This window comes from Microtus oregoni, unplaced genomic scaffold (genome assembly GCF_018167655.1).
Source record: "Microtus oregoni isolate MIOR12 unplaced genomic scaffold, Mior012 000015F_ref0000493, whole genome shotgun sequence".
Classification (NCBI taxonomy): Eukaryota; Metazoa; Chordata; class Mammalia; order Rodentia; family Cricetidae; genus Microtus; species Microtus oregoni.
This window is the reverse complement of record NW_024543074.1, coordinates 36,786,690-36,808,794: the sequence shown is the minus strand read 5'-3', so window position 1 is coordinate 36,808,794 and position 22,105 is coordinate 36,786,690. Positions and strand designations below refer to the sequence as shown.

At 47.1% G+C, this 22,105-nt stretch overlaps 1 protein-coding gene across 4 annotated transcripts in view; it reads right to left on the bottom strand.

Annotated features, from left to right (window-relative positions):
* Positions 1 to 2,212: 2,212 nt before the first annotated feature.
* Positions 2,213 to 22,105, bottom strand: part of Epn2 (epsin 2) — a 64,841-nt gene continuing 44,948 nt past the window's right edge. For 2 of the 4 annotated variants that reach the window (XM_041664637.1, XM_041664639.1), the window contains 8 exons: positions 21,763 to 21,875; positions 21,072 to 21,107; positions 20,051 to 20,161; positions 19,074 to 19,248; positions 8,050 to 8,214; positions 7,499 to 7,585; positions 6,542 to 6,757; positions 2,213 to 4,656 (listed from right to left, as the gene is read on the bottom strand). In XM_041664637.1, coding sequence (XP_041520571.1) covers positions 4,367 to 4,656; positions 6,542 to 6,757; positions 7,499 to 7,585; positions 8,050 to 8,214; positions 19,074 to 19,248; positions 20,051 to 20,161; positions 21,072 to 21,107; positions 21,763 to 21,875 — 1,193 coding nt within the window. In that variant the 3' untranslated portion in view covers positions 2,213 to 4,366. The remainder of the gene's footprint in view (positions 4,657 to 6,541; positions 6,758 to 7,498; positions 7,586 to 8,049; positions 8,215 to 19,073; positions 19,249 to 20,050; positions 20,162 to 21,071; positions 21,108 to 21,762; positions 21,876 to 22,105) is intronic. The other 2 variants (XM_041664638.1, XM_041664640.1) reach the window with 1 other exon arrangement.

The window sequence follows — 22,105 nt, the reverse complement described above, 5'->3', positions numbered from 1 at the left end:
AAAAATACTCATACACAATTTAAAAAAAAAAATTAGTAAGAGAACTCTAAACTCAAAAATCTGAAAATCAAACCATAAAATCCTAGTCATGTAGCAAAGAACAAATGAAAAGCTGGCTGTGATGGCGCTCACCTTTAATGCCAGCACTTGAGAGGCAGAGGCAGGCAGATTTGAGTTCAAGGCCAGCCTGGTCTACAGACTGAGGTCAGGACTCTCAGGGCTGCCACACAGAAAAGCCGTTTCAGAGGTGGGGGTGGCTGTGGGGTGAGAAGCAGTATGTGTCCATGGAACTGACAAAAACAAAGAGCTTACTTAGAATTCTACATCACAGTCCATCACTGAAAGAAGTCTGGGCAGGAACCTGGGAGCAGAGGTCATAGAGGGGTGCTGCTTAGTGGCTTGTTCAGCCTGCTTTATTACAGCACCCAAGACCACCAGCCCAGGGACAGGGATGGCACTACCCAAAGGTGGCCCTCACCTACTGATTACCAAACAAGAAAATGCCCCTACAGGCCTGCCTAACGCCCAGTCCTATGGAGGCATTTTCTCAGTTGAAGCTCCGTGCTCTCCCAGTGACTCTCAAGCTTGTGTCTAAGTTGACGGGAAACCAGCCAGTATACCACCACAGGACCCAGAACAAGTCCCAGCTGGCAGCAGAAAGCTGGCTCCTAGCTGCTCAGAAGAGGGGCATCCTAGGCCCCTCCTGTGCTGGATGGCCCCCTGGGGCCCTAGTGCTGTCTTCAGTTCCTCCCACAGTACTCATTAGCAGCAGGGTCCCTCACCCTGTGCAGGAAGCCTGACTTAATGGAGAAGACTCTGGCCCCATAAACCCTAGATTCTTGGCTGAACACACAAAGGGCCTACACAGCCTCTTGTTCTGAGAGGTAAAACAGGCCTTGGTGCCCACAGGACCAGCTCTAACAATAACCAAGCCTGTTTCCTACTATGCGGGACCCTGGCAGACGGAAGCTCCTATGACACAGCATTTCTGGAGAGATGTGAAATAAAGCATGCTGGCTGGTTTTGTGTCCATCTGACATGAGACTTGTGAGGAGGCCTCAACGGGAGTGGGGTGGGGAGTGTCTTCATAAGTTCAGGCTGTGGGCAGGGCTGTAGGACATTTTCTTAATTAGTGACAGATGAGGGAGGGCCCAGCTCACTTTGGGCGGTACCATCCTTGGGTTGCTAGTCCTGGGCTCTGTAAGCGAGCAGGCTAAGCAAGCCGGTAAACAATGCTCCTCTATGACCTCTGCAGTAGCTCTTGCCTCCAGGTTCCTACTAGGACTTCCTTTAATAATGAACTGTGAATGCCGGGCCCAACACCTGGAAGGCAGAGGCAGGCAGGTCGGCTTTCTTTTGAGGTCAGTTTGGTCTACAGAGTTGCAGGATGGCCAGGGCTACAAAGAGAGACCCTGGCAGTGGGGGTGAGACTGATCAACAGTAAGTGATGTGTGCTAAGTTTCAAACCCAGGAGAAAAGGCGGAGGTGCCTATTTAACATCAAAGCAGACCTGGCTGCCAGGTTCTCCCAGCATCCCTCAGTCTCTATCAGTTACAGGGTTATGGATTATAGAATACCCCACCCTCTACCCTGAAGTCTCCAGCCCAGGGGTGGGCTGCCTTTCCCCCAGAGGCTCTTGCCCAAATAATCCAGACATTTTGGTTACCCTCCCCCTCTTGTACCTTTGTCCTCCTGAGTGGATCCCCTCTCTCCCATTCCTTCCCTGGTCATGTCCACTCTGGACTCTCCCAGATGTCCCTGCCTCTGCCCATGCTCTCCCACATGTCTATAATAAACTCTCTCCTCCACCATACCTAGGAGTAATCATGTCCTTTCCTTTCCTATTTATTTAATTTAATGTGGAAGCATAAACCAAATAAACCCTTTCAAACCCCGAGTTGCTTTTTGGTCATGGTGTTTCAACAGAGCAAAAATAACCTAGGACAGGAGTGACTGGGAAACCACTGAAGCACACTGAGAGCTGGCCTCAGGACTGAAAGCCACCTGGGCAATGGACTTGGGCCAATGTTTGCCCAGCGCAGCCTTCAGACAGGCCACAGCAATGTCCACCAATAGCCGACCTGAGGCTCAGGCACTAGGGTAAGGGTGGTGGCCTGACTGCAGACCAAGCTGCATCCCTAGCCAGTTCTGCCATCTTGTCACATTCGATGGGTAAAGACAGGGTAGGAAAAGGACACAGCCAGAAACCACATCATGATACAAATGATAAATTATATTTATACAGTAAATAAGTATCAACAGTCAACACAAATCCAAAACCAACCACCAGCCCCGGGTCTGAGGAACAGCTGGATAACTTCCCTAGGGTGTCCGTCAGGAAGGGCATGGAGGCACGTGTGCAACACACAGGGCAGTGGCCAGTGGCTTCATGATCAGTGCAGTGGGTAACAGGGACATGCGCTGGATATCCTGTGGGAGGAGGGAACCCAGTGGCTATTGGGGTGGGGCCTCAGTCAGAAGGACTCTCATCTTCTGCAGCAGAATCACCGGCCCTCAGCAGGCAGATCTGGACCTGACATATCCAATCCGAAGGAAGTGCCATCTGAAACATTGCCCTGTCTCCCCTGTCCCATGAAGTTTCCACCTCTCCCAAGCAGGTGTCCAGTCATCAGCCTTCCTCAACAGCAGAGCCCAAGCCCACCCGTAGGCCTCTAGTCCTGGGAGGAGCATGTAATTAGGAAGGGACCTTGGTCTGCGGGGCCTAGGAGCAGCATGTGGGCTCTCAGACTCAGGAGGGGCTTGAGTGCAGTCCTCCTCAAGCAGGAACCACTCAGTCAACCATGTAGATGCAGAGGACCAAAACTTTCCCTGGATGCAGAGGGGCTGGCATGGGGTTGGGCGCCCTTGAAGTAAGAAGTTCATATAGTGAGACAGGGCAGAAAGGCCAGCCACACAAACTGCCAGGACCAAGAAGGGGCAACCCTTTCTCTGAGGAAAAGCAAGTCTGTGGTCTCTAATTCAGGATTTAATACTTTCCTTAGCAGTGAGTAGAGTGAGGAATCAGGAGGTCGGCAGAGAATATAGCATCAGTGCGCGTCTGTTAAAAATGGACGCCATGTGAACATTCTTTTTCATCTCCAACATAAGATATGATCACTTCCTGGTCAACAGTCTAAGTGGTGCTGGCAGCACACATCAGTCAGTCCCTGTCCTAACTCAGTTTGGGGACCATCCCTGGTGACCTGTGAGCCAAGAAGTGCACAGCCCCCCCATTTTCACACAATCTCATTAACCTGAGCATGATGATGGGGCTCCAGCCACACTTCTGGTGTGCAGTAAACAGAAGTTCCTGGCAATCCCTGTGCGCCAGGTACAAAGAAAGGAAGTAGTCGATAAAAACTGGCAAGTCACAATCATGCGTGTTTGTTTTTCCTTTAACATTAAGATGTCAATATACTAGTAGCAAAAAAGCCTCTCAGGATCTAGGCAAAAGGCTGAAGGATCAACTGATTTGGTAATTCATCAAAAGAGCTGAAAAAAGGAAAAAGGCAACTGGAGGCTGCAGGTTTTTGTTACTGTTGGAAGTTTTTGTTTTGTTTTAATAAAATTCTTTCTGTGTAATCAAATTCTCAAATTTTTTTCCTATAAAGAATTTGCTTAGTTTTCCATAAGGCATATTTTTGTCATCCAAATATCTCTTCTTTTAAAGTTTTCTTACAGTTAAAACCATAAATAAGAGAAATTAGACTAAAATAATACATGCCAAGACCTTAATTCAGCCAGACTTGGTCAATTCTATCAAAACTAGACAGTTAAATAAGAACCACATTATAAAAATATTAGCCAAAAAAAGACTATTAGATAATTCTGCAAACTCAAATATGAAACTGTACTCAACAAAATGTGCAAACGTGCACAAGCACAGAGCCGCGGGCAGGGCTGTGCTCTGGTCAGCTTAGAGCCCCACACTAGTGTTTATCTTAGACTCCCTTATTCCCAACAGTCAGTGTGGAGTGGGGCCAGAGCTTCACCTTGTCCACACCCTGAGGACTGCTGGGCGTGGGGCACACAATGTAACTGTCCCAAGTCCTGGGCTAGACAGCATCCCAGAATCTTGGGCAACACTGATAACACCTCTTTGTTCAAGACCCCAGTGGAGCACAGTCAGAGCTGAGCACTTAGGAAGAGACACAGGGGCCCAGCTAGGACAGGGAGGCCATCCCACCCGTACTCCAGCCTGAAAGTCTGGACTATAATAACCACCCTTTCACCAGGAAGCTGGACCTGAAGCTCTAACACCCCTACCACCATATTCTCGACCATTACACAAATCAGAGTGAGTTCCCACTTGACCTCCTTGGGCTCGGCACTCTGGGTGTTCACTCAGGCAAGTACCAGTCTGGCACTAGAGAAGGAAAGGGTTGGTTGTGCCCGTGGCCTGAGTTGCTGATGGGGGAATGCCCACACTGCCTACCATGTTCATTGCTGTAGGGCCTAGTGGTGTTAACGAAGAGCCACTGGCCCCCAATGATGAGTGTGGGGCTACTGAGGTCACAGGAGCCACAGGTTCCATCCCTGGACCAGATCCAAAGGATGCACTGCTCCCAAGGACAGGGCTCCCCCGAAGCTGATTCAGTGTCAGCGGCTGGGGCTGGTTGACCTGGAAGGGGTTGACAGGGGTTGGGGTGGCAGCACCTGATAAAAGAGCAAGGAGAACACAAGGTGAGTCACTGGAAGGCACTATCCCCTCAGGACAGGTCGGTCTCTGTCTCTGTCTGTCTCCCCCCCCCCCCTCTCTCACACACACACACACACACACACACACACACACACACACACACGGCACTTCAACACTGATCTGGAGGGCAGACTCCACAGGAGACACCAGCATTGGCAAACATCTCCAGACTGCTGAGGCCAAGAAGACTATAGCTGTGAGGAGTATGGGACCTGTCCAGGGCCACAGATAAACAAGGCAGAGCCAAGAGCACACAGGCTTCAGTATTCCAGTTCCTCTGAAGGGTGAGTACCCAGGCTGTGGTTAGCTGCCGAGCTCTCTCATTCTGTCTGCCAGTTGTGACTACAAGTGTCTGAGAAAGGCCATGCAGCATCCCGGGATGTACACTTTGGCACCATGAAGGCCTGAGAAGGGCCCGCTACTGAGTCTTACCCAGCTTCTCTAAACTTCCCTCAACCAAAAGGTTCTTCTGTCAGTGAAATACCTGGTGGGTCTTTCTAGGACACATGACACTGTTGTCAGTAAGTCTCTGAGCTTGTTAAGCTCCATTCACCAACATGGCCTGCTCATGAAGGGGCAGCACGAGTCACCATGACAAGAGAAAGTTGCCGTCCTCTGACCCACTCTGAGGGGTGTACTTCTACCAGGGTCACAAAAGACAAGGGTGATCTGCAGCCCTTGCTCAGGAGTGGCAGAGTCAGGTCTGCCCATATAGCCTGGAATGACCTGAGTCCAACACTTCTGCAAAAATTTTGGCCATGGCCATCATAGGTTTGTAGGCAAGGTCCACCGCACCGGGGACAAGAGTCTCTGGGGCAGGAACAGGCCAGATGAGCTCAGGGCTCTGGTCCTGTTCAGCTCCACCCACAGGGCAACTTTCCCCTAGATACCATGCCTTCATCCATTAGGACCCTCAAGGTGGGGTGCAACCTAGAAATTCCACAGATCCTGTATCTGCCCACAGGCCCCAAACCTCAGCTTCTAGAGATCACACTCCTCTGCTGGGAGCTGTAGGGACAGAGAACTAAAATCTCTAATCCCTGAGACATAGAGCCAGGTCAGCGTTGACACTATTGGAGACACGTTTCCCCTCTTGGGAGGTCGAAGAGGTGAAAGCTATGCAGAACAAGGGTAGGAGGACACGCTAGATGAAGAGTTCAGATGAGGGGATGTGGAAGGTGGGGGAGGGATGTACAAGCAGGGTTGAGTGGGAAATGTCATAGCCTGGAGGTAAGGAGGGGACTGCTAAAACCTTGAGGATTGTCACTTAGCTCCATATAGCTGGGAGTGCAATGTACATGGGAATTGACGAGGGTAGAAATGGGCTAGAAGGTTAGAGATCAGAGCCCAGGGCCAGGCCATGGGAACCACAAGTACTGGGTCAAGTGGCTGGGTCTGTCCTCTGGCAGTGCAGAGCCTGGAACATGCTGTGCAGAATGCTGTGCTAGGCACTATGGCAAAAGCCCTTCCGCCTTGAGGAGTAGTAGCTCGTGCTAAATCGCTAAGGTGCTGCTTTTCCTATACATGGGATAGACACAGCATGGAAACCAGCTTGCGCTAACCTAAAGCTAGCACTAATAAGAGTATCCCTGCAGATGCAGTTTTCAGACAGCTTCTACATAGTGCTCTCCTACAGGAAGAGGACAATTCACTCCCTAATTTACCCCTCTTTAAACAGTAGCATCTACACCCACCCCACCAGGCCTAGAGACAAACAGCAGTGTGAAGTTCCTGAGGGCTCCAACCCTTCCCAGCCATGGGTTATCAGTCCCTGAGAGGGAAAAAGAGGCAGAGGCCAATCTTAGACAGTAGAGCAGTTGATGAAGCCCAGCACATGCTTACCTGGTGCCAGAAACGGATTGAGGGACTGGGCTGGTGGTGCAGGTTTGGTCACCAGGGAGTCCAGGTTCACCAGGGCTGCATTAGGGCCCAGGAAGGACTCAGGTGTTTTCCGGGCACTGCTAGGCTTGCTGGAGGCAGAAGTCAGGGGTTGAGACTCAAAGAGGTCAGGACTTGTGGTTCTGCTGTCCTGGGGTGGTACTGAGGCCCCTGATTCAGCTGCAAGACAAGGATAAAGCAAGCTATCTTCTCACCCCCACAGGTATACTACTGTAAACAGTGTGGTACACACACACAAACTACTAAATAAATAAATAAATAAGTGTAACTTAAAAATGGTAAGTAGAAAAGCAAGATTCATACAAGTATTCATAGTACAATCCTCGAAGAAAAAAAAAAAATAAGGCTGCCGGGCAGAGGTGGCACACGCCTTTAATCCCAGCACTCGGGAGGCAGAGGCAGGCGGATCTCTGTGAGTTCGAGGCCAGCGTGGTCTAAAGAGCTAGTTCCAGGACAGGAACCAAAAGCTACAGAGAAACCCTGTCTCGAAAAATCCAAAAAAAGGCTGATGGCAAAGCACACACACACACTTGTTTATAATCATTTTCTTCCTTTCTGAATTCTTGAAAATAAGGTGCAAGCAAACTATAGAGCCGGTGAGATATCTCCACAGGTAAAAGCATTTGCTGCATAAGCCTGAAGCTCTGAGTTCAATCCTAAGAACCCACATAAAAAAGCCAGATGAGGTGTCACATCTATATCCCAGCATTGCAACAGCAGATAGGAGGCAGAAAGAGCAGAATTTGCTGGAAGCTCATACTGAGATGACAGAAAAGAACCAACTCCCAAAAGACAGACAGACACACACACACACACACAAAGTTAAAAAGCTTGTTCCTTCTCAAATCAGCCACGTGGTCAAATGCACAAAATGCTATATAGAAACCATCTTTAACATACCTGGCTTTTTTGAAGTTCGAAGGTTGTCAAATTCAGAAAAGTCATCTTTAGCTGTACCATTGAAATTATTGAAGAGTTCAAAGGACCCTAAGGGGACATATAAGCTGGTGATTGAGGGCATCTCCTTCCTCTCCCCAGCACAACAGATACCCAATTTGCATGGGGATAGTGAGTCAACACAGGCCATAGTGGCTCCTCCCAAGAACCCACCCCAAATCACAGCATAAACTCAGGGTCAAGCCATCAGTCACTTGGACTGGGAAGCAACAGGTGGGATCAGGGAACATGAGTACCTACCACTGCTTCCACTCCACCATCCTATGACAAATGTAATAAGGGCCAGAGTGTGGTAGGTCCTGGACACTGGGATAAAGTCTGTGGGAAGTATCCCAAGGGAGATGCAAGACCAGCCTGCAGCCCAAGGAGAAGGCCAGAGTCCTTGTTTGGGGCCCAGTGGGAACAGAAATGGTCAGTCAGCTAGCTATTGCCAGTGTACCAGGGGGAGGGAGAAGTGGTGGAGCTGCAGGGACCAGGCTGAGCAAAGTGATCACCTGAGGCAGAGCCAGGCTTGGCAGGTCCCCAGGCATCTGCCGTTTTCCCAGCACTGGAGGCAGGCTGCTGTGAGGCTGCCCAGGGGTCTGGGTTCTTAGGGACAGACTGTGTGCTGACTGTGGTAGGCACTCCCCATGGGTCCACAGAGGCAGCTGGCTTAGTACCTGCAGAAGTCAGAGTCAAAATTCAAACAGCAGGTAGAGAGTGTTAAGGAGTTTCCACTGCACAACAGCATGCTCCCATTAGTCTATAAGTCCAGTTCCAGAGAATTTGGCATCCTCTTGCCTCCTCAGGCATATACGCAAAAATGGTACACATTGCAATAATAAACTGTAACCTCGAACTGTAGGCCAAATAAACTTCCTCAACCCAGAAAAAATAAAAACTCACAAGTAACTTCAGAAAGTTCTAGACAAATGGGGTGAGGACAGAACATACGGTGGCATACAAGTCTGTGCCCTAACAACTGAGGCAGCTACCCAGAGGGTGCTACACCATGCCAACAAGACTGGGCTTTTTTTTGGGGGGGGGGGAGATCAAGATAGGGTTTCTTGGTGTAGCTCTGGCTGCCCTGGAATTCACCCCTGAAGACCAAGCTAGCCTGGAACTCAGAGGTCCACCTGCCTCTGCCTCCCAAGTGCTGGGATTAAAGGGGTGCACCACCACCCTGATTGGCCTATAATTTCTGATCCTCTAGTTTCTACTCTAAGTACTGAGAATGATGATTCTTCCTAAGCGGTATGGCAAATCCCAGTATGAGTCTGGCTGTCCCTGGCTATTGCTTTTCCATACTGATCATAAATTATTTAGTTATGTTAATAGAGAGAGATCCAGGGATCTGTATACATATTCTTCAATTCTCAGAGTTGGGTAGAGGCAGGAAGACCACAAGTTTGAAGCCAACCTGGGATATAACAAACCCATGTCCCAAAGCAAACAAAAACAAAGTGTGGTGGAACTCTGACCAAACCTGCATTGAATTCCTAATTAATTTGGGAAGAATCATCACAGTAATAGGGAGTTTTCCAAATCAAAATGAAACTTCAATCATTCTTACTTAGAATTTACATAACACTGTGTGATTTACTCTAAGAAATTTAGTATCAATGCTGGAAGTGTTTTTTTTTTAAACTTTGTGTACTGTGCCTGTATCTAGCAATCTTATTGAATTCTAAATTGTAGTAAATAGAAGGTATTGAAAGTATTGATTCTTAGCTAGCACATTGATACACGTCTTTAATCCCAACGCATGAGAGGCAGACGAATCTCTGTGAGTTCAAGGAGGAGCCTGGTCTATATAATGAGTTGTAGGAAAATCAGAGCTATGTAGGGAGAGACCATTCCTCAAAAGAACAAAAAAGAGAGGAGAGAGAGAGAGAGAGAGAGAATGAAAGGAAAAAACTGATTCTGATGGTTCTATTAATTCTTTTTTTTTTCAAAATATTTATTTATTTATTATGTATACAATATTCTGTCTGTGTGCATGTCTGCAGGCCAGAAGAGGGCATCAGACCTCTTTAGAGATGGTTGTGAGCCACCATGTGGTTGCCGGGAATTGAACTCAGGACCTTTGGAAGAGCAGGCAGTGCTCTTAACCACTGAGCCATCTCTCCAGCCCTGGTTCTATTAATTCTTAATCCAATTTATCTGTAAAAGTTTTAAGTATCTGTAAAATGTTAATGTCTTCGGCATTTTTCTGTCACCCCATGGCACTGGCTAGAACCACTCACAATGTAGTGGGACAGGTCACTGGCATCTTGTCTTGCACTTGACTTCACAAAAACAAATTTCCAACATCTAAGTATTTAGTTGGCTTAGAGGCATCCCTCCATTTAAGGTTGTTTGTTTGTTTATTTATTTGAGTCTGACATCTGCTTTCTTCTTCAATTGCTCTTCACCTTATTTTCTGAGACAGGGTCTCTCACTGAGTCAGCTCCAAGGAGGACTTCTACCTCCCTGCTCCACTGAGGCTGGATTATAGACATGAACCACTATGCCTGGCTTTAAGTAAGCATGTGTAGGAGGCCTGTCCCAAAACTGACCAGCAGATACTTTACCAAGGCACCTATTTCCCCAGCCCCAGACTGCCTCCATTTAGAAGCCACAAGCGTTATGGGCATTCCCCATTATTCTAAGACTGCAAAACATACTTTGAAGAAAAGCCATCTCTGCTTCTATAGAAACGATTGTACATTTGTTTTACACTTCAGTAGGGACAGCTTCTAAGGAGTTGGTTCTCACCGAGGAATTTCTATAATATACTCTATCCTTTAAAACACTTTGCTGGTTTACATTTCTTTCTAATACATCCATATTTATAAGTGGCCCTGGCCTAAAATAGTTGAACCCACACTGTACTCTCTGTCTAATTTGGTGTCTCTGGAAACTGAGTAGAAATTCTTATTTTCTGTTCTTTGAAGGACTCTGGATAAAAAGAACTGTTTCTGAGTGCTATTAGAATTTACATATAAAACCCTGGCAGTTCTCATCATGCTCTGCCACAAGATGTACCCCTTCCCCTCCCCGTTTGAAGTGTACTTCACTGAATATAAATTTCTAGACTTTTGTGGATTTGGGAGTTGCTTCTGAATTTCAAACATCTTGTTTCCACAACTATCCTCAGGAAACGTTCTAGCAATGATGTTTAGGTCTAACAAGGGTTTCTGCACGCTCACTGAAGCTTGTTCCACTGTGCTCATCACCGTCACTGTCCAGCTCCTTGCCTGGACACAGTCTTCCTTTGCTCACACGGGCTACCTGGACAAGGAGCGCTAGCAATCCTTCTGCTTCCTAGACCTCAACACTGACTTTCTCTTGGTCATCATCTTCAGACATGAACTCTTCATAAGCCCCAAAGAAATGTAGCTACAGACATCTACACAGCCTCCATGCCTAGCCTGGCCACATTGATTCCTAGGCTCCTCAGACACAGAGAAACTTCCCGCCTTCTGTCTCAGGCCCCACTGAACCTGTCTTCTGCCCTTTCTGTTCTATGCCCTGGTCACTCTGGAATCCTCCATTTACCTTCTTTTAGACCATTTACCAAAACTACCCATCTAACCAGGATTGTGTTTTTTTGTTTTGTTTTGTTTTCCTGGAATGAATTTCCGATCATAGAAGAGTGGACAATTCTAGCTCCAACTCTAGCCAATGGGAGTGGGGTGGGGTGATAGTTAACAAGGCTGTGACAACCAGGATGTGCCAGGTATCAGAGAAGAACAGCAAGGACTTGTCAATCTTAGGAAGCCATAAACTGTTCTCTGAAAAGGACTCCATTTCCCTGGACCACCATGCCCTCTTGTGCCCTTCTCCTCAGGTCTATCCCACCACTCCTGAGGTAGTCTATTCCACAGGTATTAAAGATGACCCCACTATTGGTCTTTCTACAACATGGCTTTGTCTGCAAAGGTCTAAAATAAAGGGTTTGATAACTTAGGGCCTACTATATTAGAGGCACTATCCCCATGGCTCTCTAACTTCTGGTCTGACTAGGCTATCTGGCTAGTATAGTGCCCCAGGATGGAGAGGTAGGAGTGAATGTAGCCTTTACTTCTCCCCATGCTTGCTGCAATGATATACCCAAAAGCTGTGAGCTGACACCCATTATCAAGAAGCACTTCTAAGCTGGCCGGTGGTGGTACCCGCCGTTAATCCCAACACTCAGGAGGCAGAGGCATGTGGATGGATCTCTGTGAGTTCCAGGACTGTCAAGACTACACAGAGAAAACCATGCTTCAAAACCAAACCCACCCCAAAAAAGCACTCCCGAATGGCATTTTTCCTGTCCTTAAAGCCTGCCAACTCCTACTTGGACTTTTCCACTTTTGCTGCTGCTGCCCCAGAATCATCAGGCTTCCAAAACCTCTGTCCTTTCCCTATGGGTCTGGAACTACACTTCCAGGTCCTCTTCTGCCTGTATGATGCTTTGCCAGGATTGTGAACCTGGCCTCAGTTGGACTCACACTGCAGGGACTAAGCCCTTACTTTGCTTCCCCAAGATTAGGTTATGGCTCTGTCCTGACTGGAGGGTGACATGGTAAAAATGGTTTGCGGGGGAGAAGGCTGGGCAGAAAGCCAGAAAAGCTGTGGTGTGACACAGAGATCCCAGGACCAATGTCATAGAAGCCCTAGGGACATAACATGCTTTCCTGTTCCCTCCCTGATTACAGGACCATATAAGGAATGCTCATTGCAAGGCCCACACCTCTCAGCTAGCTGCAACTGAGGGACACAGGCCGAGGAGACCTCATGGTCCTGTAGTCCCTGACCATGCTGAGCATCTGAGCCTCTCAGAAGACTGCTGCTCTATCTGCCTACATACGGAGACACACCCTATCATTTCCAAAGCCCACTGCCCTTTTCTCCCACAAAGAAAACCTTAATGATCCATGGAAGTTTTCCCCTCACCCACTCCCTTAGTCAGATACCACCTGACCATCAGGGAGAATCCTCGTAGGCTAAGTAAGTCATGCAGGAGCTTCAGAGTGACCTTCTTCATATCCATACTGTGGGACAGAACATGCAGTGAGCATTCTAGGGAGCCTCTGAGCCTTGAGCTCCTGGCAATGGAGGTAGGCCACAGGTAGAAAACATATCGAAACAGGTCTGAGTATGCATGATTATGACACTTCTTGAGCCAGCAGGTCACACCGGCATAAAGGCAGACATCAGGTTCTCATTTTCTGAAGCCACCTGCTAATTCGAATCCTAACTGCCTCAGACAATACCGCACAGTTCCCATCCCGTCGCTTTAATACCATCCCATCATATAGCTCCCCACCAAACCTGCTTGGAAGTCCGTTACCAGGCACTCATACACCGGCCTTGCTTACAAATGAAGGTGAATGCCTCTGGTGCATGTGCTCTGTCTTTACAGGCAGGGCTGGAGCTGCTTCCCATTATCAACCATCCTGACACTGTGGCTAATCCAGGACTAGAGGGAACAAGAAGACCAAGGGCTACAAGTACAGCCATAAAGAGCCACTCTCATTGCTGCACTGAGTCCACACAAGGAGCATCCCAAGGGCTTGAACTCAGTGGGGCACTTGGGAGGCAGGGTATATGACCATGGCTGTCCACCACACCTATCTCTAGAAAGGCCCTGGGGAATTTTGTCACACTATCTCCCCAAGCACACAGATTCTGGGGAAGATCGAGTACAGACATCTAATAGGTCCCTTGTGAGACAAATAGGGAGCCAGGATGCATGCAAATCTGAGTTCCTGATGCACTCAGAGCCCTGTCCAAGCCCCTCTCATACAAGAGCCACCTAGCTTGGGCACACAGCCAAGGCGTCCTGCAGAGTGCATTCCTCTCCCCTAACAATGTGCTCAGCATTCCTCCAGTCAAGGCCCAGGATGGTTCCTGTCTGTAAGAAGAAACAAGTCATTGTACCAACTTGACAATAGGCAGTCAAGAGCCAGAACAGGGGGCTAGACGGGGTACTGAGAACAACACCACGCTTCTGTAGGTAGAGACATCCAAGCTATGTCTTTAAGAAGAAACAAGAGTGGGGCCAGAGTGCTAGCTCAGTGGTTAGGGGTGCTTGATGTTCTTTCAGACGATAGAGTTTAGTTCCCAGAACCCACATCAGGTGGCTCACAACAACCTGCACTTCCAACTCTAGGGGAGCCAATGCTTTCTTCTGGCTTCTATCAGCACCCCTACACTTGTAGCATACACAAACAAAAATGAAATAAATCTTTGGAAGAGAAGGAGTTTCTCAGGCAGAGTAAGACACAATACAAAGACCATTAGGTGTGTGCAGGGTCAGGCTGCCTACACCTCACATCTAAGCCAAGCTTTCCCTGGCTACCCCTGCACCAGCCTGGACATCCTGGGTTTTGCAACCCTAAAACACTGCTATGCTCTCCTGAGCCAGCAGCATGAACATGCACAGCCAGCAGAGACAAAGTAATCAAACTCAGAGCTCTGGACAGGGAATGAAAAGCATGCCCAGCTCAAACCCTTGCCAATTCCAGATGACATAGGCCATCAGGGACAGACTGTTGAGCCCAAATGAGCAGTTGAGTTTCCATTCTGCAAGGGATACTGGGGTCCTAGGTATATGTATCTGGGACTCTGCAAGCTGAAGGGCTGAATTTAGTGCCAAAGGAGTAGGCACCATAGATACAAGTAGGCAGTCCTGTAGTCAGTACAGATTGCTTCAATCGCTGTGCAATTACAGTGCCCCACTTACCCCTTAACTCTTGTTCCACAGGAAAACAGATATGGAGCTAGCCCAGCTGCCCTCAGGGAGGCTAGGGCTCCACTGGGGATAGATAGGACAGTGAGGCCATTACAAGGCCCTTCTATACCATCAGGGCCTGGCATCAGTAGATCCTGCCATGTCACACACCCATAAATAAAGGCTCATTTAAAGCTCAAATGAGTAAGAAAGGAGAATAGAAACAAGTTCAGAAAGACAGCAGTTTCCGCTTCCTCTGTAGATCCATTCACGGGAGTTCAGTGGCTAGATGAATATTCATGTGTACAGCCGGCAGTCACAGTCATACAGGGGTCATCAAGAAGCCAGAGCACACCTGCTACCGCCAGGCGGAAGTTAGGCTCAGTCCTGGCCTTGGCTCGGGTGGGTGGGTAGACAGTAAGGGGGACAAGTCAGCCAAGGACTTCTGAATTGCCAGGCTGTGAGGCCTCTTCAGACCAGGTGGCAGCTTTGTGTGTCTAGAACAGAGGAGGAAGTGCCCCCGCTGACCTGGCAGGCTCCAACTTCCCTCCTCTGGGCTCTTAGCATTTCCTCCCAAGGCCACTTGGCTCAGCAGTTCCCAGTGCTATTTGGAAAGAACTGGTAATAACGGAACCACTACAAATGGTGGCTTTCAGAAAAGCATTCCTTTCATGCAGAGAGCAGCTCCGTGCTGTGGGAAGAGGCTTTAATAATTATGAGTACTGAGAGTAGCTCTACACTTGGGTTTTAGCAGAGGCTAAGCAGTAAAGCCCTATGTGCCACATGCCTGCTCTGGAGTCAGTTCAAAGGTATAAGAAGCAAAGAACCTGACTGGGTCAGATAGCTGGGGAAAGGTTCTAAAGAAACTTTTCTTTCTTTTTATCTTTTTTGTTTGTTTGTTTGTTTTTTCAAGACAGGGTTTCTCTGTGAAACTTCTGGCACCTGTTCTGGAACTCACCTGTAGACCAGACTGGCCTTGAACTCACAGAGGTCTGTCTGCCTCTGCTCTGCAAGAGCTGGTGTGGAAGGCGAGCAAGACACAGTCACATCATTTTCCAAAAGCACCTTCGCAGGACACAAAGCTGATGAGGTAGTAGCCCAGCCACACAGGGTCCATGAGTATCATGTGAGTTGATTTCCAATAGTAGCTGGGCACATACACAGCACAGGCTGGAAAATTGTTTGTGCCTGTGTGTAACTATATACAATGTGACCTCACTTAGGTTAAACAATGTCAGTGGAGAAAGGAAGTGGATAGCTAAGATTTTATCAACAACTGGAAAGATGCACTTTCTGGAACTTACCAGGCTCTACAACTTTCCAGAAAGCTCTGTGACCCTGGGGAGAGGAACAACCTTTCTGGTTTTTTTTTTTTTGGGGGGGGGGGGTCTGTGTATTCCTCCAGTCCAATAAACTGCATGTGCCAGAATGTCACCTAGAGTAAACCAAGTCTGCCATGTTCACGTTTCAAATGTGACTAAAATTTCTCTCACATTTACCAATAAGCAAAACTCAGAAATAAAGTTCATGAAATACTATTATGAAGAGAGTGAACAAGCACACAGAGGAACGTCATGGGGTTCAGCCCTCAGACATCTGTGAGCAGCACCTATGTTCAGAATTGTTTTAACTCTCACCAATATTTAAACATTAGTAGAAAAATTAAATTCATAATGGCCAGAAACTACACACAATGCAAATGTACATCAGGAAGGGCCCTGTATGAATGACAACCACATCCACAGGGGGAGATTCTGGCCAGGGAAGGACTAAATAAACTCTTGCCACATTGTAGACAAACTTCTAACAAATGAAGGCTACAGCCATGTGACTTTATTCACGTGATCTTTCTACAACAAAGTCTTTATAGGAACAAAAGGCAGAATAGTAGGTCTGCGGGTAGGAGTTGAGTACAGGTTCTTTCTGGATAATGGAAATGTTCTATCTCGTAACAACAATTACGTAGTTCTATGAATGTGTGGTTTTTATTGGTTTTTTTTTTAAATACTACAGTTTAAAACTGTCAGAATGGTGATTTCATCTCCATTTAAAGAGTAGGCACATCCCAACATGGTACCTGTCCCCAGCAGGCCATGTCCTACTTCATGCTTCCTGGCACAGCTTCTAGAAGTGACCCTGAGCCCACTCACTGGGAATTCTTTAGCTGGACTTCAAGAATGGTCATTTGACGAAGAGAGTGTGTTTCAGATGTGGGGGAAAATATCAAAGTCATTACCTGAAGGACTATTATCCCTTGGGGTACAGCCTACACTCTATTCTTCAAGAGCACAACCACAAGTTTCCTGATCTCCAGAGAATGAAAACTCAGATAACACTACCTGGGCCCAGAAAGGGGGCAGGTTCCATGTGATCACTGTGGCCAGCAGTATGCCAAAGGGTACCTGAGGCTGACACACCTTTTGGACCAATGAGAGAGAGAGAGAGAGAGAGAGAGAGAGAGAGAGAGAGAGAGAGAACTGGATGATGGGATAATAGACTGGTATTTGTGACTTATTGTTTATAGACAATTACACTGGTGTAGATTCTTATATATGGATACAAAGGTAAATTATATTAAATATTGTATGCATGCATGCTTCTACCTCTGTTTAAAACATTTTTATGTATTGATATATATTTACCATATTACAGTGTACATTTCCACCTCTGATTAAGATACTTATATATCGTTTATGTATTGATATGTTTACCATACTGCAGTGTACATTTCTACCTCTGATCAAGATACTTATACATTGTTTACATTTGGAGATTATTGTCCTCATTTATTGCAGTGGTTTATTGTCTTAGTCTTTAAGTTAGGTATAAAGAATTATAGATCAATAGTCATCTATGTTTGTCATATTTTTAGTTAGACTAATCAGGTTCTTTAGATACATAGAGATTATATTCTGCATAGATAATCTTCAATCTCTTCAAAGAGCTATAGAAAATGGCATTTAATTTAACTTAGAGTTCTGTGTTAGTGAGACATAATTGCTCCTGGCAACACCAATCTATTCCTGAGAGAATGTTCAGCACCAAAGACACTCCACTGGGAGCTTGTTTTCTTCTTTGCTAAACCGGTCTTTGGGCAAGGAACTACCCATACCTCAACCACTGACAAAATACATAGTATACGAAAATGGATAAGCAGGACTGTCAAATCTTGCCAAGACAGGGTAAGACAGTTTTGAAATTTTTCTTGCCTTTAAAAATAATCTGTCAGTTATTCTAGGCCTTAGCCAAAGTTGGTTGCTTCAATGTTGTAAATGTGACTTTGGGTGATTGCCCAGGTGGCCAGTTGTCTCTGTGATTTATTGCATGTTTTGGAAATTGTTTGATTGCACTTCTTAATTATTCAGGTAACATTATTTCCCTTCTTGGATCTTCAGTGGGGTTAAAGACTAGATAAATGTAGTTACTTTCCTCTCATGACTTGGCCAAGTTATTTAAACAAGACTTAAACAAGTTTAAAAAGGTATCTGTTCTTATTGTATATAATTTTGTAGTAGGTTTAGAACTCTCTTATTTAAATAAAGAGGGGAGGTGCTATGGAATGATTTACAACTAGTAACTACCCGCGTATTGGGGCGTGGCCCGATAGACTATTTACCGGGATGTGGCAATCCCTCTCTCTCTGCGCCTGCTGGGCCCCATTTCTTGGGTTCGGTTTTGTTTTGGATAGCATCTTCCTTCATCGTTCAAGCAGAGAATCCTGATTTGTAAGTTTTTACCCTTTAATAAATGCCTGTCTATTTCTTAGTTCTGAGCTAGTGTGGGATTCCTTTTTTAAGCGTCAGATCTCTCCACCATCAGACCAAATACAAGCACTCCTGCCCTTCCACCTTCTTTTCTTACCAGCTGCCCATATCACAATGCACAAACCTGTGTCTGGATTCATTCCCACTGCAGGACTCCGATGCCTTCTGACATAGGACACTCTCTTCTATAGAACACTGTGCTCTTGGTGGCAACCACCTAAGATGCTCACCTCATGCTGTGACCTCACAGGCCCTCACCAAAGCCTGGGTCACACAGCACTGCTACCAGCTATCTCTATCCTGCCAAGGACAAAAACCATTTATTAACTGTGTGTCCCATGGTCTTTACATGGCAGGACAAAGCTTGGGACTTGGTATACTTCAACAAACATCCTGAAAACTGAGCTGAGTACAAAAGAAGGTCCAGTTTACGGAAAAAAAAAAAAAACTACAAGAGAACAGACAAGATGCCACAAAATATATATATCACAGGCATGTCCAACAGGGCTCAGAGAACCAGGCCAGAAGCATAAAGACTAAAAGGTCAAGCTCCCTACCAGCAATTAAGAAGCTTCATGTGCCAGGAATGTCACCATAGTAAATCAATTCTGCCATGCTTTTGTTTCTAACCTGACTACAAATTCTCTCACATTTCCTAATAAGCAAAACTTCGTTAGTGATGCTGGTAAGCATATCTCATTTCCAGCTCACTTTAGGTTCCTCTCTATGTGTGTATTATAACTACTTGAGCTTGAGCTTGGTGCAATTCTAAGAACTGAAGTATGCCCTAGAGCAGGGACAAGTCATTTCTGGTGCCAGGATGAGGCAGTAAGGAAGCCAGCTTTCCTTCTCCCAAAGCAGAAAATCAGTCAAAACAGCAAATGAGCACTGCTTCTCTGTCCCCAGGAGGATGAGCTCCTGCTCAGTGTCACTGCTGAGAATCAGACCAACCTGAACTCCCACAGGAATCTGGGGAGGGGAGGAGAGAAGAGGGGAGGGAAAGAGCAAGCACAACCTAGAGCACCTCTCCATCAAGCAGGCAAGCCTAGGAAACCAACAACAAGCTATTTACCAAATGATGGCCAGGGTTCAGAAATGTTTGCAGGAGCTGCTGTTCCACCCCAGGGGTTGGTTTGGTTAGCAGAGGCCACTGGGCCCCAGGGTTCAGTTTTCTGGGTAACAGGGCATGAGCTGGGGAGAGCATCCATTAAATCCAACAAAGTAGTCTGCTGTGAGTGGGAGCCCGGCTGTGAAGACAAACAGAAGGAATGGTTTCACTTGGTTACAGTCATAGCAAATATTCATATACTAAGCATAAATATTAGTTCTTACCACAACACAGGCCTTCTGGTCGGAAGTCCTGAAGGACTTGGAAACTGAGCTGCTCCAACCCCCAAGGCTCCACTAGAGTTCCTGCTTCCCAGGGAAGCCAGGGATCCAAACACCAAGGTACTTATTGTTCGCCATATGCCCACAAGTTTTAAGAGCTCTCAGAGTTCCCAAACTCTCTTAGGATAATGCTGGCGATGGCCCAGACTGTGATCACCCATAAGCCTTGGTTTCCTGACCACTAGCACTCAGTACCCATCCTGAGGGAGGGCACCCGCTCCCCACCCCAGCTTCCTACCCTTCCTGTTTCCACAACATTGTCATTAGGACCTTGTGGCATCACAGCTAGTTGAAGCCACGAGATTCACGGTCTGAGGACAATCTCTCTGACTGGACAGTAGTAAGTTTGTCAAAAGAGAGCCACATTCTGGTGTCACAGCCTAGCAAAGTAGAGGAGTTGGAGGATGGGGCAGGGGGTAAAACTCTGGGCAAAGGATTGTCCCCAAGTGCCACTGTGAGACACACACTGCTGCGGCCATTCTCATTTATTTAACAGGTGGCATCAAGTGTCTTCTCTTGGTTGCTGTGTGTTTTAACTGTTCTCACTGGTGTTCACCACACCATGGATTCAGTCAAGGTTGGCATCCTACCACATGTCCCACCTACTGTATGTCCAGAGGTACCTGAAACAATCACCCTAGAACGACTTCATATATTTACCTTGCAGCAAGCCTTCATCTCTTTCTTTTTTGGAACTTTAACTGTGTCTCTCCGGCTTTCTTCCAGAGCCATCTGCAATCTGAGGTCATCACCCCGCCTGAGGCGTTCTTCCTGGAGTGGGACAATGGAGCTTGAGGCTGAGGGTAATGTTGACAGCAACACAGCAGGGCAGAGGGCCACACTGGCCAGCAACAGGAAAGGCCCTGCATCATGTGGCATTTCAAGGGAGAATATAGTTCAGCTGGAAACAATGGCTTTCCATTCCCAGAGGTTCCTCCTTCAGAGGCTGCCTGAGGTCATACCAGCAACACTCAGGCACCACCAAAATGGGGAAACAAAATAATTTATCTAAAATATTTTCTAGGGGCTGGAGAGATGGCTCAACAATTAAGGACACTTGCTCCTACAGAGGAGCCAGGATCAATATTCAGCACCCACATGGTGGCTCACAACCATCTTTAACTCCAGTTCCAAGGGACCCAACAGGCACGCATGTGATGCACATACATGCATGCAGGCAAACCATTCATCCACAAAAGTAAAAGCAGTGAAACCTTACAAAACACAAATCTGACAACCAGGAAAGAATTAGGAAAGATAAAAATCACACATCATTCCAATCCCCACAGTGGACACTCCCTGAACAACTGACCAGCTGTATGGTTTCTAGTAGAAACAATTCATCCTAATTATTTAAGGCAAAGTCACTTGCAAAAAGACGGACCTGCCCTAACATTTAAGTGATTAAAATATACTCTTAGGTTTTAGCTTAAAAGGCTAAAGCCATCCACCCATCCCAGAAACTTGCAGTGAGACCTAGGCACCTTGATCCCCTGGAGCCATGAGCTTCCACGCAGGCAGAGGGCAGATTTAATTAACGGCTACAGGTTCTCTACAGGGGGCAGAGGTCATGACCAAAGCTGCCCATTGTTGCTGTTACAGACATACCAACTATGCCGGCCAAACCTCTCTGTGTTCACATTTAACACCCAACATTCTTCTCTCCATACGAGGGGTGTACCTTGCTGCCTCTGGCTGTCTGCACGCTTTCTGATGACTGAAAGCAAAGGGACACTGTCTAAAGGTGTTTGAATTGCCCCTTTCGCTACTCCATTTTAAAATAATGCATGCTTATTAAAAACAAGGTATAGAGGGGAACAAAAGCACACACAGGCTCAATATTAGAGCACTTCCTTACAAAGGGTTTGGGTTCCATCTGTCACCCCACACTATTTATAAAAAAAATCTATGCTGCTTCTACCATGCCCGCATGCACTCTTTCCTGGAGCTTCCCTTCAAGCCTTCTAGCCTTCTCCCACACATCTGCCATAGGGTATTCTGCCTTGGCAGGGACCAGGTCCACCCCACCTACCCCCTGCCCCCAACCCAGGCCTGTCCTGCCCATTGTATGCTGGCACCTCAAGGAAGCACAGAGCTCCCTCAGGAGTCACTGGATGGTGAGTCTCCACTGGAACTTCCAGGAGGCACTCAGGGTTAGATGCTTCTCTGGACACTGACCTCCATGAAAACCTTTCCTAGATATAGCTCTGCCTGGTCTAGGAGATGAGAATACACTGTGGCCACAAGACCAAACTCATCAAGTAAGTGCCTTAAAGACAGGGCTGTGTGTGTCATCCTCTCTGGGAGCCATACTCCTCCCCCCAGGAGCACCAGGGTGAGGACCCCATGGGCATGACCAGACAAGCACTGACCTGTTCTGCCACCTCTCTGCTCATGGCAAGTGCCAGCTGCAGCTGCAGCTCCTCTTCTCCACTTGTCTGTGGCCGGGCCTGCTCCAGCTCTGAAGACACTCGTGGGGAAGTAGCTGTTGGGTAGGGGGGCAAGTCACCACATGAAAAGACAAGTCTGTCCACCTCATCCTAACACAAGACAATATTCCATTCTCATCTCAAACCCACTTGGCCCAGGAAAAGCTACAGGCATTTCAGATAGAATCTAGCTACAAGTATTTCAGAATTAAAATCAAGTGCCAGTCAAACACGGCTGCATGCCCACAGAAGACACATGAAACCTTGGTTGTAGGTCATGCCTCAG